The sequence below is a fragment of the Periplaneta americana genome, chromosome 7, assembly GCF_040183065.1.
Source record: "Periplaneta americana isolate PAMFEO1 chromosome 7, P.americana_PAMFEO1_priV1, whole genome shotgun sequence".
Classification (NCBI taxonomy): Eukaryota; Metazoa; Arthropoda; class Insecta; order Blattodea; family Blattidae; genus Periplaneta; species Periplaneta americana.
The window spans coordinates 105,083,522-105,102,531 of NC_091123.1; the positions used below are offsets into that span (position 1 = coordinate 105,083,522).

The 19,010-nt window shown below is 37.0% G+C and overlaps 1 protein-coding gene across 12 annotated transcripts in view; it reads right to left on the reverse strand.

Annotated features, from left to right (window-relative positions):
• The window catches only part of Pi3K68D (phosphatidylinositol-4-phosphate 3-kinase catalytic subunit Pi3K68D), a 987,208-nt gene that overhangs the window by 860,859 nt on the left and 107,339 nt on the right, over positions 1-19,010 (reverse strand). For all 12 annotated transcript variants that reach the window (XR_011333110.1, XM_069831124.1, XM_069831122.1 and 9 more), the window contains one exon: positions 908-1,131. Coding sequence is in view for 11 of the 12 variants with exons in the window: in XM_069831124.1 (XP_069687225.1) it covers positions 908-1,131 (224 nt within the window). In the remaining variant the exon portion in view is untranslated. The remainder of the gene's footprint in view (positions 1-907; positions 1,132-19,010) is intronic.

Genomic DNA, 19,010 nt, shown 5'->3' on the forward strand with positions numbered 1-19,010 from the left:
AATTTTATGGGCTATTCAAAAATGAGGTAAACCTACGTATCCCATTCTTGCAAGTGGGTGCTCAATTTAATCTTTGTATAGTGCCGAAATATGCACTTTCTGAAGTGTATTTATTTCCTTTTCATAGCTTTCTTTCCCCTAGAACATTACATTTTTACTTTTTTAGTTTAAGATATCACTCATTATTAAAAATTATTACGCTATTATTCCTTCAACAATTTTAAATTAATTTAAATAAGCAATAAACTGATTCATAATGTTCAAACAGAATTCTATCATAAAAGGACATATGTATTAGATCGAAACTATTATTCACACCTGCTGATCTATCACAAAGCACCTGGATCCCTATGGATCAAATGTTTTGTGTATGTTAGGGCCTATTTACAGCAGATCAATTTAGTTTCACTGTTTAGGTAAGAACCCAAAGATTCGGTGACATCATAATGGGCATTCGTAGTAACATTAAATCAGTATTAGAAGTTTTCAGGTAACATTAGAATATAATATATCAACATGGCCAACAAAAGTAATGGTTTAATTCTGTACCTTTAGATCTCCTCGGGAAAAACAATCCAAGAAAACAAACAAATCGAAATAGGTGCAGTAACAAGGTATGAAATGCAAAGTTCGGTCTTCAACAATTTTACTGAAAGTACCTCAGATTATGCAAACAGATATACACCACAACTGCACTGCAACTGTCGTGGACATCAGCACTGCTGAATTTTGTGTTAACCTCACTTCACTTCGCCAAGAAATTGTATAACTGACTTGTTCCACATCTTACCTGGAATTTTTTTTTTTTTTTTTTATTATTCCCAATGTAACATTTAAAATTTTAGTACACAGGAAATATACAAATAATATGCTAACCAACCATAAAATTAAAAATAAGGTAACTCACCTTCCGTTCAGTTGAGGTTTTTCTCTTTTGGATAGTGCTCCATACTGAAGAGTTTCTTGGTGGTAAGGGAGGTGGAGGTGAAGCAGCTGCTGGAGTACGATCCTTCACAACCGCTGCATACATGGGATCACAAGCTGATCCTGGCCCATCCAAATAATCGAAGGGATCATATGTGTCATAGAAGCTTCCAGAATATTCTGAATTAACTTCCATTTCAATTTTTTCTGAAAAATACAAGTACTACTTCAATTACAATATTTACAAGGTTTTCTTAATACACATTAAAATTCCATGAGTGACTAATCTTTATGCACAGTAAGTAATTTGCGAACTTCAACAAATATGTGTCCATTGATTCAGAAACAGATGTTCTAAATCTCCAAGAAGCATTGATTTAAAGGTTACATCAAGAATTAAAATTACATTTATATTAATATTAACATTAACAAAATTAAATTTATTTTCACATGATAATAACTATGGTACTCTGTAGATTTAAACTTAACACTAATCCCAATATATCAGTAATTATTTCAGTAAAATTCTATACATTCCTAAAGAATTTAGTGAGGTGAATATTGTGAACAAATTCTGAAACACTCATGGGCAAGCAGAAAAAAAACCCCTTATATTCAATGACATCTTATGGACACAAATATAGGATTCTCAGTATAAATTAAATACCACACTCAACCCATTTCTGCCTGATTTATCTGCCATTTATAAATTTGTTAAATTATGTGTTTGTGTATCTATTTTGATCTCAGGAACATATTACAATTAATAAAATATTGAAACAATGTTTAATTTTTACAATTAATAAAATATTGAAACAATGTTTAATTTTAACAATGGAGGATCTGACATATGTCATGCTAGGCAGTATATGCATTTGGAATATACTGTATGAAACTGAATCAGGGAATGCAATAAAACCTCTGTTTTATATTTGGACAGCACTTTTCATTTTCATTTTTTATTTCTATGTGATGGTGTGAAATACTCTATGCACAAACCAACATATCATTTAGTACACACAGTTTTTGGAGATTCTCTGCAGTTTTCTACAGAGTATCGACACCTTTGACATCAGATAATCCTTTCATCGTATCAGATGTCAGATAAAACTCTTCCCAGTTCATAACAACTTCCAGTACAACGAAGATCTCTTGGAATAGCTGCAAAGGAATGTGTGATAGCATATGGCAATGCAATGCCTAAACTCCAACTGTGACATATCGATGCTAGTTTTCCTGCAGAGAAGTCATCAATTATGAACACACACATCCAAAATCTAAGTAAACATTAGACACCACCACTTCTTCCCTCTAATGCTCACCTTGTACTGTACTTTACTGCATTGTCGTCCATTCTATTTCCTTTCACATTTTTATTATATTCCACAATAACATGCAAAGCGCACAATACATTTTTTTTCTCTTGAGTATCGGAAACAGAATTGATTGGAGTTATGCCATGTCTGGTGAAAGCAATGATCAATGCGGAGTTGTCTAGCCATCTATTGATGATAATCCCACTTTCCTTGCTAGTCATAAAGTCATAATCTCTCCCTCTCATTCTTCTTAGATATGGATTTTGAGGTTGTAAGCTCGCATTCTATAGGCAGGTGATTCTCACCAACAGTTCCGATTACACCATAGTCTCATCACTTTAAATGTACCAAAAATATTATTTAGGTGAACGAACTGTCAAAATAAAAACTATAGGGTAGGTATTATTGTGATGTACCGAAGTACTTATGATATTTCCATGCAGGAATTCTGCGTTATCATATGATGGATGGATGGAGCAAAGAAAAATTCTCTCCGGCACAGGGACTCACACTTGGGTTTTCAGTTCTATGTGCTGACACTTTATCCACTAAGCCACATCGGATTCCAGTTTTGATGCCAGATTGAATCCTATAAGTTTAAGTTCCACCTCCTAGTTTCCCTTCGGTGGCCAACCCTCATGCACTATCACAGATGTGTGACAGTGGCACAATACCCAACATACTATGTGCAGAGGTGCACTAGTTATAAGTGACTAAGTGGCCGGGATCTGACAGAGTGAGCACCATCTTAAATCACTAAGTGATTATTTACGCATATCATATTATTGTGATGTACCAAAGTACATATGATATTTCTGTGCAGGAATTCTGTGTTATCATATGATAAAGGATGGTGGAGCATAGAGATATTAGTGTGTTGGACATTGTGCCACTATCAACATCTGTGACATAGTTTTTTTATTTTACTTTTTTTTTTAGTTTAGTAGGTTATTTTACAACACTTTATCAACATCTTAGGTTATTTAGCGTTTGAATGGGATGAAGGTGATAATGCTCCAGCACCGAAGGTTACCCAGCATTTGCTCATATTGGTTGAGGGAAAACCCCGGAATAAACCTCAACCAGGGTAACTTGCCCTGACAGCAAATGGAACTCAGGCCACTTGGTTTCGCAGCCAAATGCACTAACCATTACTCCACAGATGAGGACTGTGACATAGTGCATGAGGGTTGGCCACCATAGGGAAACTAAGAGGTGGAACTTAAACTGAGAGGATTCAATCCGGCATTGGAACTGGAATACGGTGTGGCTTAGTGGATAAAGCTGAAAACCCAGATTCGAGTCATAGTGCCGGAGAGAATTTTTCTCTGCTCCACCCATCCTTCATCATATAGGGTAGGTAGATTTTCAGAGTTTTCTGAAAGTGAGTCAATCATTTGGACTAATGGTGCTGCAGATTCTTCAAATTCTTTTTCATTCCGTCATTCCTATGTGAATCTGCTTTTTTTATATCAGAAAGTCTACGAGGTAGTCCTGCTTTGTTTTAGGCACCATGCATTGTACCCGACAGGATTTTGTGCACACAAACCTCTGAAGGAGATGAAAATGTTATATTGATTGCTCTGCTGGCATAACATATATGTAACAAGGAAATAAAATTGGACTTTCGTAGAACAATTATTAGTTTTATTTTATGAGTACCCTATACGATAAACCACAAGACATTTAACAATATATCTAAACAAATAAATTGTTGAAGAACAGGAAACATATTCACTAACTCAAGCAGTTACCATCAACATCTACAGTAGCATGCAAATTAATCCGAACGTAATTACTTATGCAAAAACACTCAAATGGGATAAAAAAAAGGATCTAAGACATACCTCAGTAATCTATGTGGCCTCCCTTGTTCCTAATAACAGCTCTGAGACGATTTGGCATGGATTCCACTAATTTCCCACAAATATTCTTCATTTCTTCATCGCGAAACCATACTCCAATGAGGGCAGAAATCATCTTCCCCTTTGTAGAACAATCCATTTTTTGCATTCTTCTTTTGCAAATTGACCACAAGTTCTCAATGGGGTTGACGTCGGGTGAGTTGCCTGGCCAGGGGAGTACCTGAATATTCTTCTTGTTGAAGAATTCTGTAGTTTTTCGAGACGTATGGCATGGTGCCAAGTCTTGTTGGAACACACCTCTGCCATCCGGAAATGATTTTTGCAGCTGGGGTATGATTTTGGTTTCCAATAAGTGAATATATTTGTCAGAATTCATCATTCCCTTGATAGGTATTAATGATCCAGGCCCTTCATGTGTAAAACAACCCCAAAACATTACTTTAGGGGGGTATTTGGGTGCTTGTTGGAGATGAGCTGCTGTTACTTTTTCGGATCCTTTCCGTACGTAAGAAACACGGTGGCCGTGGACCTCGAAATGAGACTCATTGGAAAAAAGTACATTCTTCCAGTCATTCACTGTCCAGTGTTGATGTAATTTTGCCCACATTAAGCGTTTTTTGCACATAACAGGGGTTAGCAGTTGCTTCTTAATAAGCTTACGAGCCCTTCATCCAGCTTCCAAAAGCCTACGCCGCACTGTTGTGACGTGAATATTCGCCCCAGTGGTAGCCATTAACTCGCGGGTTAAGTCGATGGCAGTTAGTCTAGGATTTAATTTACTTTTCCTGACAATTAAACGATCATCTGCAGGTGAAGTCTTCCTTTTCCGGCCACAGTTTCCTTTTTTCTGGGGTGTGATTGATCCAGTCTCCCTGTATCGTTTTATGATCGAATTAACAGTAGCCAAACCGATGTGACATTCTGCAGCAATTTGCCTCTGTGTCATAGAAGAATGCTCTGCTAATGTTATAATTTTAGACCGTTTTCGTGGAGTTGTATCCATTTGTGAAGAGGACAGAATGTACACAGGATTGCAGTATTAAGTCTTCAACACAACTGAAATGCTTATACAGTAAGTACAAAACGACAGGCAAAATGTCACATATTATAAAAAAAAATAATGACAGACCTTCAACAATGGAATTACACGTACTACAGATGTCAATTAAAGCGGTATGAGCAGCTGTGAGGCCAACAATGACAGAAAATGTAAAAATATGTCGTGTTCGGATTAATTTGCACACTACTGTACCTAGCTTGCAAGTGAGACAAAATGGGTGAGTTATGAAGAACAAAGTGTAGGTAACAATGTGATGCAACAATAAACATTTTAAACGCGCACATTATTGTCAAGGCAAGAAAAGTAGGAGAGTGCAATCTGTCACATACATGTTATGTTAGGCAGAAATGAGTTAAAATGGGTATCGTATCCTATTAAGTTAAACAACACCAAAGATTAAAATATAAAACAAGGCCTAGAAAAACTATTCGTCAAACACTGAATAGTTGATATTAAAGGTAGATAGAATACGTACAAAGAACGCTGAAAAAAGTATTACTATAAATATCAAAGAACTGCTACATAGTGTAATTTAATACAAATCCCACAGGACAAAGGAATTAAGAGAAACTTTAGAAAAGATTGAACTAGACAGATCTGAACAACCTAGTGTTTAAAACAATGCTGTGAAGAAAAAGAAGAGATGTAGTAAAGAGAATTTATGGTAAAGACAAGAATTTTTAATATAATACATCCATTTGTGAATAATGTTCACATATCCATAAACATCTTTATTCATCTGCAGAAAGTCAGTTCAATGTGAATTCATCGGCTAATTTTGCAGAGCCAATATAGTTGATATTAAGATTTACTCAAAAAGTTTTAAAACCTCTCTATTATATTATAAAATATTTGAAACAAAGATTTATTTTTAAATGTTTATTATTGATCTGGCATTTTAAAATGATTTCGCCTATATACAAATTAAATAAAGAAGGTGATAGAAGACACCTTTGTCTGACACCACGATTTATTATAATCTTTTTGTTAATTATTGCGCTTGAAATTTGCGAGGTTGAATTTGGACAGGGTTTATTTGAATTATGTTACTTTTGTTACAATTTAATACTAATTTGACTGACAAACAGTCACATATTTTGAAGAGAAATTTCCTCTGTTGAAGATTGAAATGTGTTGGAGTTATTGGCTGTAATTATTATACTTGTGTCATCTGCAAATAATATGGGATGACCTACATAATTTATTAGGAGGGGCAAGATCATTTATGAACACTAGAAAAAGTAGGGGACCTAATATTGATCCTTGAGGAATTCCATTAATAATAGTTCCCCATGTCGAGGTAGATTTCATAGTTGTATTGATTTCGACTATCTATGGGATAGGAGTGAAACCATTGGTGTGCAATCCCTTTAATTCCATAATAATCTAATTTATCTAGCAGCATTTTATGATTTATACAGTCAAATCCTTTGGATAAATTAGATAAATCACAGAAAATACCTCCAACTTGACACTTTTCATTAACTGCCTCCAGAATTTTGTCAGTTAAACTAAATGTTGCATTCTCCGTGCCTTTATTTTTCCTAAATCCAAACTGTTCTGGGACTAAAATGTTGTATCTTTCCAGATGATATCTTTTATACATTACTTTTTCAAAGATTTTGGAGAAGACTGGTAGAAGTGATATGGGTCTGTAATTTTCTGGAGACGTTGTTTCTCCCTTTTTGGAGATAGGAATAACCACTGAATATTTTAATCTCTCGGAGAATATACCATTGAACACTATATACTGTAACAATAGTTGAAGAAAAAGAAATGTATGTGTATATATACTATATACCCTGACCACATAAGGTAATAGGAAATATTTCCTCTACAATAGTGAATACTATACTGTATACAAACTGAAGGACTATAGATCACTAATATTCACTATAGCTATAGGGTAAACATTGGTAATTTCGTGGCAGTGGTTATTTTGTGATACTTTTTCTTTGCTCTTTTGTGAACTAACCAATGGTGTTACGAGATCCAAATTTCCGCCAAGGGATTGCATATGTTATCCAGTTTCCAGAAACATACAGCTAAGCTTTGTGTGACTATTGTAGTTGCTTCAGTGAGCTTTTATGTTTGGAGAGAGCAAGTTTGCGTCGACTTCTCAGGCATACAAATTTTGTGGATGTTTGTAATTACATTACAGGCTTATTACTAAAGGTAAGCATATGATATTTGGTACAAAGATTTATTGTATCTTCATGAAATTTTAAGAAATGCTTTTGGAATTTTAGATACATATGTAGTTGCCATATAGGCTTAGCTTTACTGATAGAAATCTTAGCTGTTTGAGGAGAAATTTTGTTGAGCATTAAGTGTTACAATTTTTAAAATAGTATAAAATGTATTAAAATAGGAATTTTAGAAATCTGAAGACAAGATGTGATACAAAAAAGAAAACGGAGACGCAATGGGTTCAGTGTAGCTTCTGTTTGAATTGTTATCACGCTAAGTGTCAATGATAAGTGCTAGATGACTTACTTGCAAGAATTGTAACAGAAGATGGAACATGGCTCCACCATTTTGGACCGGAGATAGAGGGAGACAATGGAGTGGCATCATGCAAATTCACCAAAGAAATAGAAATTCAAAAGTACACCTTTGGCAGGAAACGTTATGGCTACTGTGTTTTTCGATTCAGAAGGACTCTTGCTTGTGGACATCATGCCACACGGAACCACAATTAATTCTGACGGGTATATTGCAACTCTCAAGAAACTTCAAGTTCGACTGAGTCGTGTTTGACGACATCGGGAGAAGCAGGACGTTCTGCTATTGCACGACAACGCACAGCCATATGTCAGTCACAAGACCACAGACCAGATCACAAAATTTGGATAGACAACATTGAAACATCCGCCTTACAGTCCTGAACTGGCATCATGCGATTACCATCTCTTTGGTAAACTGAAGGATCCCTTCGCAGAACGAGGTTAGAAGATGACTCCCTTGTGCTTGCTGCTAAAGAATGGCTCAGACGTGTTGGTCCAGACTTTTACCGTGCTGGCCTACAGGCCCTCGTTCCTAGGTTACGTATGACAGTTGAAAGGGATGGGGATTATGTGGAAAAGTGACATTTTGTTCCTTAAGGATGCATCTACATTCTGTGAAAATAGCAAAGCTGTAGGATAAAAATATAATTTTTAAACAAATTTATGCATTACTTTTGGAGTTACCCTAGTAATATAGGCTATAGTAAAGTCCGTAATAAAAGTGTTCACCCTTTCAGGGCAAAGAAGATCCCTTTTCAATTTCAATTTTTACTTTGATTTCATTCTTATTATGTGTTGATATGTATTTCTATGTTTTCTTGCTATGAATATTAGACGGAATTACTATGTTTGAAGTCTTGTAACAATAATAATGAGAATTTCATTTGACTTTAATGAATTTTTCCACAATTCTTCTACCTCTCACGAAATTATCAATGTAATATCACGAAATTACCAAGGTTATCACGAAATGACCAACCTTTCAGCTTAAGTTGTAAAAGTGGTTTTTGGCACATATTCAAGAACGTATCCAATCTTTTATGTCTCCAGATTTGTACAGGAAGTTATCGTCTTTTAGATGAAAAAATCGGAATAAGGATATATTTACACATTTGCATTTTAAATTAGTTTTCATGAAATTATCACGAAATTACCAATGTTTACCCTAAGTGGAGATATTCCAACTAACGTAGCGTGCACGCATAATATTAAATAATGAAGATAATAAATATGCAAACAAAATTACACATTGCTATAGACAATATGTCCATTACCTTTAAATACTGCTATCATATATGGTAATATAGGCCTAAGTCAGACAGAGAATACTCCATCAGTACATGAATAATATAGGCCTACATTCCCTATTAAAATAGGTGTGTACCTTTTAGAAATATTAAATAACAAAAGGTGATGATAACAAACATACAGCACTCAGTGTAAAGTGGGCCCCATGTCAGTGCTTGTCATTCCCCATTCGCAGTGAACGGGGTCCACTACAGTCTTTCTCTCTCTTTGTCCCTGCCTTCTCTCTCTTTCCCTGCCTTTATGGACACAGCACATGGTCACATTGCAACTGATAGCCGCTGTTCAGTTGTCTATGAGCTCTGTTTTTCGTTTGTATTGATGTATGTATGTCTTAGTTGAAGATTGAAGAGTGTGGCTTAATATGGCACCACAAAAGTTTACATTACAACAAAGGATTTATCTTGTCAAATGTTACTTGATAACAAAGGATTGTGGAACAGTGTGACGACGTTATGCAACGCTATTTCCTGGTGTTCCCGTTCCACATAGAATGACTATATTACACTTCACAAAAAAAGTTTAGAGAAATGGGGTCAGTTCTAAATAAACGTGGAAGGAGAAACCCAAGTGTACTTACTGAGGAAAAACTCGAAAAACACCTCAAAAATCTCTCCGTCTCTCACAAGAAACAGGTGTTTCGAAAACCACACCATTTAGAGCTATTAAAATTCTTAAATTTAAGCCCTAAAGAGTGACAATAGTGTATGAATTACAGCCTAGAGATAATGTGAGTCATGTGAATTTTTGTAACTAGGTTTTACAAAGTGTTGCTGATGGTGTTGTGAATACTACAGTAATTATTTTCACAGATGAAGTGTGCTTTTACTTACCATGTTATACCACTGGCCATGTTATAAGCAAAACAATAGATATTGGAGTGTAGAAAATCCTCATCTCATTCATGAAACTTGTTTACATGATGAGAAGTTTGGTGTATGGTGTGATATAACTGCACACAGGATTATAGACCCTATATTTTTTGACGATACAATCAATGGTGACCGATACAGAACACAAATACTCAACCCATTTTTTGAACAGTTAACTGATATCGAGTGTCAGAGTGCTTATTTCCACCAGGATCCACCAACTGCCCATACAGCAGCCGAAACATTGAATTTGATGAGCAAAATATTCGAGGACAGAGTTATTAGTAGAGGATTAACGTCGCAATAGTCAAAAAAAGGCATCACTAGGGTCTGTACGAAGATCTGTTTCAGTTTAGAAGGAAAGAAGTTTATCAGTCTTTTCAGTGAATGCAAAATTGAAAAAGTTTTCCTACCGACATATTTTACCTGTGAAGTCCAGCTGAGATTCGATTCAAAATAGAAACCCAAGTTTTTAACAGTAGTACTGAATGATATTATAGTATTGTTTAAAATCACTGGCAAAAATGTATTAATGCTGATGGAGGATAGTAATCTTTGATGTCCTAGTAGAATTACTTGCGTTTTACCTGGATTAAGGCTTAGCCCACATTTTCTGCTGACTGATATAAGATCATGATTTAATATTGATAGGCTATCATTAACATGTTGAGTGCCACTTGATGCGTATAGGCGTCACACAGTCCTTGCGCCATACACTAATGGCACATGCGTCATTGTTGTTTTCTTGTTTTCCCATGTGCGTCATTGTTGTTTTTTTGTTTTCCCGTGCATTATTCATTATTTCGGTTATTCTGTATTGGCACATTGTATTATTACTGGAAGGGTGTTGCTACTTGCTATCCATTCTTGGTTTTCATCTTCTCTCCATTTAAGTGGAGGAATTATTGATGGTAAACTAGATTATAATTATGAGATGCCTCCAGGTCCTTCAAATGCAAAAAATTCTTAATTGGACGTCAGTTAAAACTTGTAAGGATGACGAAATTGCACATATATTGAACACTTCAACCCCTGTTTTGGACAGTGACAGTAACTTTATTCAAAATTAAAGCATAAAATTGTACATGCTCACAGAAGACAATGGTATGGGTCATGGACAATTTTTACAACAATTATGACCTGACTTTACAGCTACTCAAAGCTGACACTACTGTACTGGAACATTACGTTCCATTTGGAAAAACTACCCAACTGAAGTAACAAAATCTAAGTTACAGAAGGGAGATAGTAGGTGTCAGTATGCTGTGTTGCTGTAACAAAGTGGAAAGATAAGAGAGACGTCTTATTTATCTCGAATAAATTTGAAGACAGTATTGTTGAAACAGTGAATAAAAGAGGGCAAAAAGTACAAAAGTTACATGCAATTGAGAAATATAATAAGTATATGTCAGGCGTCGATCAGTAAGATCAAATCCTTTCGTATTACCCATGTGAAAGAAAAACAGTTCGATGGTATAAAAAATTGGCATCCACCTCTTTAAAATGATATTACTGGAAACACACAATTTGCATTCACGATACACAACAAAGAATAGAATTTCGTTATATGATTTCAGACTTTCAGTAACATGATACTTGCTATCATATGTAACATTCAGCAGTCCAACAATCAAACGGGTATCACCAGCTGTGAAACACCTGCCGGCAAAACAAAGAGCAAATGAGAAAGGCAAGATAATGAGGAAATGCTGCAAAGTGTGTTATGACAATGGCAGAAGAAAAGAATCGACATTCTACTGCCCTGATTGCTTGGTCAACCTGGACTGCATGTCGATCCCTGCTTTGAAATCTATCACAAATGAACCAAGGCAGGCCTAATTAGTTTCTCCCTAACAATTTCAATATATGTGATGTAACAAACAAAAATATGAATGACGCGTAGATGCGTCAAATGGCACTGGTCATGGAATTATTAACTTGGTGCCAGTGACGCGTAAACACATCATCAAGAATTCAAACATTGTCTGTACTCAAAAATTGTATATGAGGTTAAAAATTATTTATTGGCACTATTGTGATAAATAAACATAAAAAACACCGATCGGCTCCTGAGAACAGATTTTGCAACTATACAGTTGGCAGCGAACTTGTTGGGCCATATGAATAAAACTGAAGGATTTCCTTCGAAGCAAGAGGTTGAAGTATAAGGTTATGCTTCGAAGCAAGAGGTTGAAGTATGAGCATATGCTTCGAATTGTAAGAATAACCTCTACCTTATCCTTCAACCTTCCGCTTCTAAGACAAGAGCATGTGCAATACTGTGTATTTGTCGGCGCTCTTTGTTAACTGAGTGCGGGTGTTCGGTTTCATAAAGGAATGCGATAAGCAGCCACGGTAGGCCTCCCAATGACTCAGCAACTTTCCTTCCGATGCTAATAAACCACACTCATTTCAATCACAACTAGATAAAGATTCCGCGTGATTAAAACTGGATCTTCTGATTCAGACGGCAGTAGCTGTGCGCCCCTTGAAAGTACAATGATATTTGTAAGCTACACATCCCGGATTATTAGAAAAAAGTCACAAGTTCCAGAAGTGCAAAGGAAAAGAAAAAGAGACAGCATTTCAGAAAATGATAAAATATTTCGAAGAAAATTCGGTATACTAATAACTTCCTCCTAACATGCGTCTTTGCAGTGGTCATAATAGCATTATTAAATATAATTGCGCCTACTATAAGTGTGAGAAATAATGATAGTTAAAGTTTCTGCGTTAATCTGTGTGCATCAATAAAATACGAGTAGAAAAATTATGTCAATGCAGTGACGTGAATACATTTGAAGTCCTTCCAGTGGCAGGTTCCTCTGGCTCTTCTAAAGTATTTTCAACTTCATTTTAATTCTGTTTATTTTCTGTAAAGTCATAATTATGATCATGTACATACTTCGCTAGCCTACATTGTGCAACACAAAGCAACAAACAATGATTGTTGGGACGTTTGAGGCAGCAATTGTACAGGCATATTGTAGAATAGAAAACCTACTTCTTAGTTGGCCAAATGAAAGTTCTATTATCAAATAACTGTCTCCTTATTTTAAAATCCGATTTCGATATGATACCATGAGCCATGGTGCCAAGCCATCACCCAATAGGACAGTATTTTTAAATCCACTTAACACATCACGAACTGATGAATTTTTCCTTACTCTACAGTCATGAACGGATCCTGACCAACTAGCTGTAACACTCGTAAAGCGTTCTTTTGCATTGCATGTAGCCTGCAACATGCTAATCATTTCATGATCATACCAGCATGCTGTGTAGGTTTAAGAATACACACGAGTCCAGTCTAATACACTAACAGCATTCGGAAAATTAAATTTCTATAACTATTCAGTTATTACAACAGTTGTACGTATCTTGTAATGATGTTGACAACTTCAGCCATATGTTCGCTTATTTTTTTTAGATACACTAATAACAGTTCCCGTGCTGTGGCGTCGTGATCTAAGGAATCCTGCCTAAGACTCGCGTTACGGAATGCGCACTGGTTCGAGTCCTCATGGGGAAGACATTTTCTCATGAAATTTCGGCCAGTCTATGGGACTGGTGTCCACCCAGCATCGTGATACACTTGGGGAGCTACGATAGGTAACGAAAATCCGGTTTCGCAAACCAGCTGTAACAGCTGGAGGGATCATCGTGCTAACCACACGATATCTCCATTCTGGTTGGATGATCGTCCACCTCTGCTTCGGCTTTGGGACGTGAGCCCAGCAGCCGGCTGGTCGGTCTTGGCCCTTCATGGGCTGTAGCGCCATAGATTTACTTTTTACTTTTACTTTTACACTAATAACTGTTTTACTCGTAGTGGTGCGATGTATATCCATCTCTTCTGCAACACCTGATTAGAATCTCGGATCGATCATAAACTGCAAAAAATAAATAAATAAATAATAAATAAAATCATCATCTTCATTTCCGAGGATGTCTGACTAGCTTTAAGAGGGCTGGATCCGATACAAGTCCGCACACTAGGGCACGGTTTGGTCCATTGTGAGCTCTATAGGCCTATATCTGATAATTGTCCAAGTCCAAGCTTCAGTGGCATTCGTGAATCCGACGCTGATAAGTTGGCCAACCTGCCTCAGCTCCAGATGCAGTCAGGTTTCGTTTCACGACGAGTAGCCTGATAAACCCCAGGGCTCCAGCCCCAAGCCCTTCCTATATCAGCATCGGAAACTCTCAAGACTTTACACTAACCTATTTTTACTACTGCAGGTAATAGATGAAATGAAATGATAGAGGGAAACGGAGTATCCCGAGAAAATACATTGCAACGTCTGATTTTTTCACCACATTTTCCATCATGATCTGGATGGGGATCGAATCCGGACCTCCTGGATCGAAAACAGCAGCTAGCGCTTGGGCTAAAGAGGCGGCTATTTCCGAGAATGCCCCCCCTCTTCTCCCCTGTGTTTCTTCCAGAAAATGGGGTTAATCCATAGGACACTTTCTTCATGAAGTGTATATAAACTCTTATACTGCTCCCTAACAGCACACCACCATAATTTGTAGTACTTTTCACGTCGTATTGCGACTGGTAATTCAACCATCACAGAGATGAGTCTGCTCCTGACCAGACTTCACTTTTTAGAAGGATATGCTTCTGAATCGAAGGATATGCTTCACTTTATTCATACATTTTTTCTAATTTTGAAGCATGAGGTTGCGCTCCAAGCAAATGCTTCTTCCTGTGAAGCAAGTGCTCTTTTCCTATTGCGTCATCAGGAGGAGAAGGTTTTGCTCTGCATTTTATTATTAAAATCTGAAGCACATGCTTCAAAATAGTAGAGTAAAAGGATATGCTCAACTTTATTCTTACGGCCCATTAAGTTTGTTCATGAGAAGATTATCTGCATAGAGACGGTGCTGACAATGTTAAAGGGCAGTAGAGATGTCGTTAATGTAAATAGCGAAAAGTAGAGGGCCTAGTATAGATCCTTGAGCGATACCTGCCTTCACATCTCGGCATGAAGAAAACCTATTATTGTGTGACACACAATGATTACGATCGCAAAGGCAAGCCTCCATCCACATGATCACCGTGTCTGAGAAATGCAACATTTTCAGCTTTGCAATAAGAATATCAATGTCAACAATCTCAAATGCTCGAGAGAAGTTCAGTAGTGACAGTACGGTCACTTCACATCTGTCCATAGCTACATGTTGTGTTAGCTCAGTGATAAAGTACGAAGTGCTGATCGCTAGCAAGCAAAGAGTATGTAGGTTCGAATCCTCCTTGATGTTATTTTATAACATTTAATTATTTCATTAAATAATTACTTTCAATCAACATTTTATTTTCATTCTCATTGCCTCATAGTATCAACTCTTCCTTAATACACAATATATGTTATATATAACTTATTGCGTTTCGGTCAGTTTTAGTTAATTGCAATATTGTTGCTAGTCATGTTGAGGGATACGTGCACATATAAGGAGCAGAACATGCCAGTGTTTTGTTTTTTATCATCATACTGAGTTCTGCCACAGTTGATCACACACACAAGACGTAAGCACAAGGAAATATCTCCTTACTCTTGTCAATACTGAAGGTTACTCGATTTCCCAGGCTGTAAGGAGGATTGGCATCCCAGTATCTACAGCCTACAGGTGGATACAATTATCCAGGGAAGGTGCTGAACACAGTCGTCCAGATTTTGGAAGAAGACATGTGTTCACTCCTGATCAGAATGCAGTTCTGGTTGCAGAAGCAGAGAGGAATCCTTATCAGTCTGCTTCTGCCATTAGAAATAATTCTTATTTCCGTGGATCTTCCTTGTACAGCTCTGCACCGTTTGAAAGATACAGGGCTTTTTACTCGCATTATAACAAAGAAAAAAACGCCTAAAAGGCTATCATAAGCTATTTCGTCTTGCGTTTGCAGAGGAAAATGCCAATCACAGCTGGAATAGTTACATTCTCAGATGAGGTGACATGTTCTTCTATACATGGGGAGAAAGTGATCATCTACTGTCCACGAGAAGCCCTATATGACGAAAGATACATGGTTAAGTAATTTTGCTCAGGCCATGGATCTGTCTCTCATTGGGGCTGGATGTCCCGTGATGGTCTGGGTGCTTTACGGATGCTTGATGAAACACTTAACAGGGAACAATACAAAGTCACCCTTCAACACGTCATGATTCCCTCTGCGAGGATATGTTATCCGGACAGTCACTGAATTCATACAGGATAATCATCCTCTCCATATATCCAATGTGTTTTCACATTGGTTTGCTGAGATGCAGGATATCACTGTGTTGGACTGGCCTCCTTATTCACCCTATTTGAATTCCATTGAAAATGCAGGGGGAGAGGTGGAAAAAGAAATGCAGTTGAATTGGCATGCAAATCAATGAAGGACAAAGGACACCTTGTGGGCTCAAATGCAAGAAGCCTGGAATACAGTACGGACATGTCATAGATACTGTAGAAATTTGATTTCATCCATGCCTCGAAGGTTGAGGCAAGTAATTCGAGCTGAGGTGTCAAATACCTGATACTAGAAGGTTTCTTTTTTCTATCATATGAGAGTATTCATTTTCGTTGGGATTTGTTTCTTCATTATTTATTTTCATCGATCTTAGATGAAAAAAGAAAAAAGCTTATTTTTCGTTTTTGTGTGTGCATATCATTACCACAACTAACAAACAATTTAAATGCAAAAAACAGATGATAGCCAGCATGTTACACATTCTCTGTTAAACAAAAAAATAAAAATAAGACTGAGGCAGGATTTGATCCTGTGATCTTACAATTAGTGCACTAGCACTATAAATTGCTCAGCCACAGTGACACAGTAGGTCGAATGTTTCTTTATGGGTATGTTACGCATACTCTTGGTACATGACAACCACCGCAAAGGATAGAAGGAAAACACAAAGCATTGTAGTATGAATGCACCTCTATACGAGTGTGTCCGAAGTCTGTCAATCACCACTTAGTTTCTTGAGCCTTCCCATTTTTTGTCTTAGGGTGTACACTTAACATGTAATAACGATACTAAGGGATATGCTACTGGAGCTAAATGACAGCTGTGAGCAGTACGGGATGAAGATAAATGAAAACAAGACGAAAACCATGGTTGGCGCAAGAAAAGTAAATATGGTAAACTTACGAATTGCAGTGGAGCAAGTGAACAGCTTCAAATGCTTGGTATGTAGTATAAGCAGTAATATGAGCTGCAGCCAGGAAGTCAAAAAGAGGATAGCAATGGCAAAGGAAGCTTTTAATAGAAGGAGCTCCTTCTGCGGACCCCTAGAAAAAGAACTGAGGAAGAGACTAGTGAAGTACTTTGTGTGAAGTGTGGCATTGTATGGGGCAGAAACATTGTCATTACGACGAAATGAAGAGAAACAAATAGAAGCATTTGAAATGTGGATATGGAGAAGAATGGAGCATGTGAAGTGGACACACAGACTAAGAAAAAGAAATTGGTTGGGTCACTGAGAAGCTGCCTACTGAAGGATGCGCTGGAAGGAATGGTGAATGGGAGAAGAGTTTGGGGCAGAAGAAGATATTAGATGATAGACGACATTAAGATATGTGGATCATATGCGGAGACTAAGAGAAAGGCAGAAAATAGGAAAGATTGGAGAATGCTGGGTTTGCAGTGAAAGACCTGCCAATGAGCAGAACACGTATGTATGTATGTATGTATGTATGTATGTAATTATATGTTAAAATTATAGTGTTATATTTAAAAATATTGCTTTTAAAAATGTATGGTTTAACATACTTTCGATTTAATTGATTTGCCATCAGTAGTCCATTAAATCGAAGGTTTATTGTAATATTATTTGGTAACACTACTATTACATTATTATAAAGGCTACTGGAACACAATAGGAAATTGTTTTAATTTCTTAAATTTGGTACAGTTACTAAACAAGAAACTACACTATCTACCAAAAAGTAATTGGGTACTGTTTTTGCCCCTTTAGAATCTCGTGGTACCACCTCTTGTTGCTATGACAGCAGCCACCCTGTCAGGCATGCTCTCCACTAATTTGTATAGGATATCCACTGGAATGCGTCTCCATTCCTCTTGCAACATGGCACTCAGATGGATAATGGAAGTTGGCCCCATGTTTCAGCAGCTACTGTGCAGTGGTATGCAGACAATAATGTTCATCTGTTGGACTGGCCTGCACAGAGTCCTGATATCAATCCCATTGAGCATCTTTGGGGAATTGGATCAGTGATTGAGGTTTCAGGAGATGCAGCCAACTTCCATTGTCCAACTGAGTGCCATGTTGTTGCAAGAGGAATGGCGATGCATTCCAGTGGGTATCCTACACAAACTAGTGGAGAGTATGCCTGACAGGTGGCTGCTGTTATAGCAACAAGAGATGGTATCACGAGGTTCTAAAGGGGCAAAAACAGTGCCCAATTACTTTTTGGTTGATAGTGTATCTGAGATACAATAATAGTGGGACAAGTTACCTGGTTGAGTTTTTTCTGGGGTTTTGCCTCAACCAATTGAAGCAGAATTGCTGGGTAACTTTCAGCATTGGACTTCAAACTCATTTCGCCATCATTAATTCATATATCACCCATACCATAACCCAGGTTAAGTTCATGGTGTTACATGCTGTACTTGTACAAGAGTGCAGCCATTCAGCTACCCATTCATTCACAGAATTAGAGTGGTAAGTACAATAAGGTTCAGGCTGCAGTGCAAGCCTTCAGGTTCCTCCTCCATCAAGAGAAAAAAAAAGTTTCTTATATATATATATATATATATATATATATATATATATATATATATATATATATATATATATATAGTATAACAATAGTATAAGTACAGCTTGATTCAGGGATTTTGGCCCCTGCAAAAGGTAAATAGACAGACTAAGAGCGAGTTACTCATCACTACTGGCTGGCTGGGTCACACAGGTCGGGCTGCACAGTCATAACACTTAACACTTCCTTCTTATCATGTCACAGTACACTTAGTCTTAAAAACACAATATTCTTCCACATGTCCCGTTACTAATCACTAAGTCTGTTGACTAAAAAATGTCATGATGACTTATATTTTCTTGACATGAGTGTCCCTCAGCTACGAGCATAGATATTATTTTCATTCTTTCTCTTCCCTCTTTCCTTCCTATGTACGTTTGTGATTA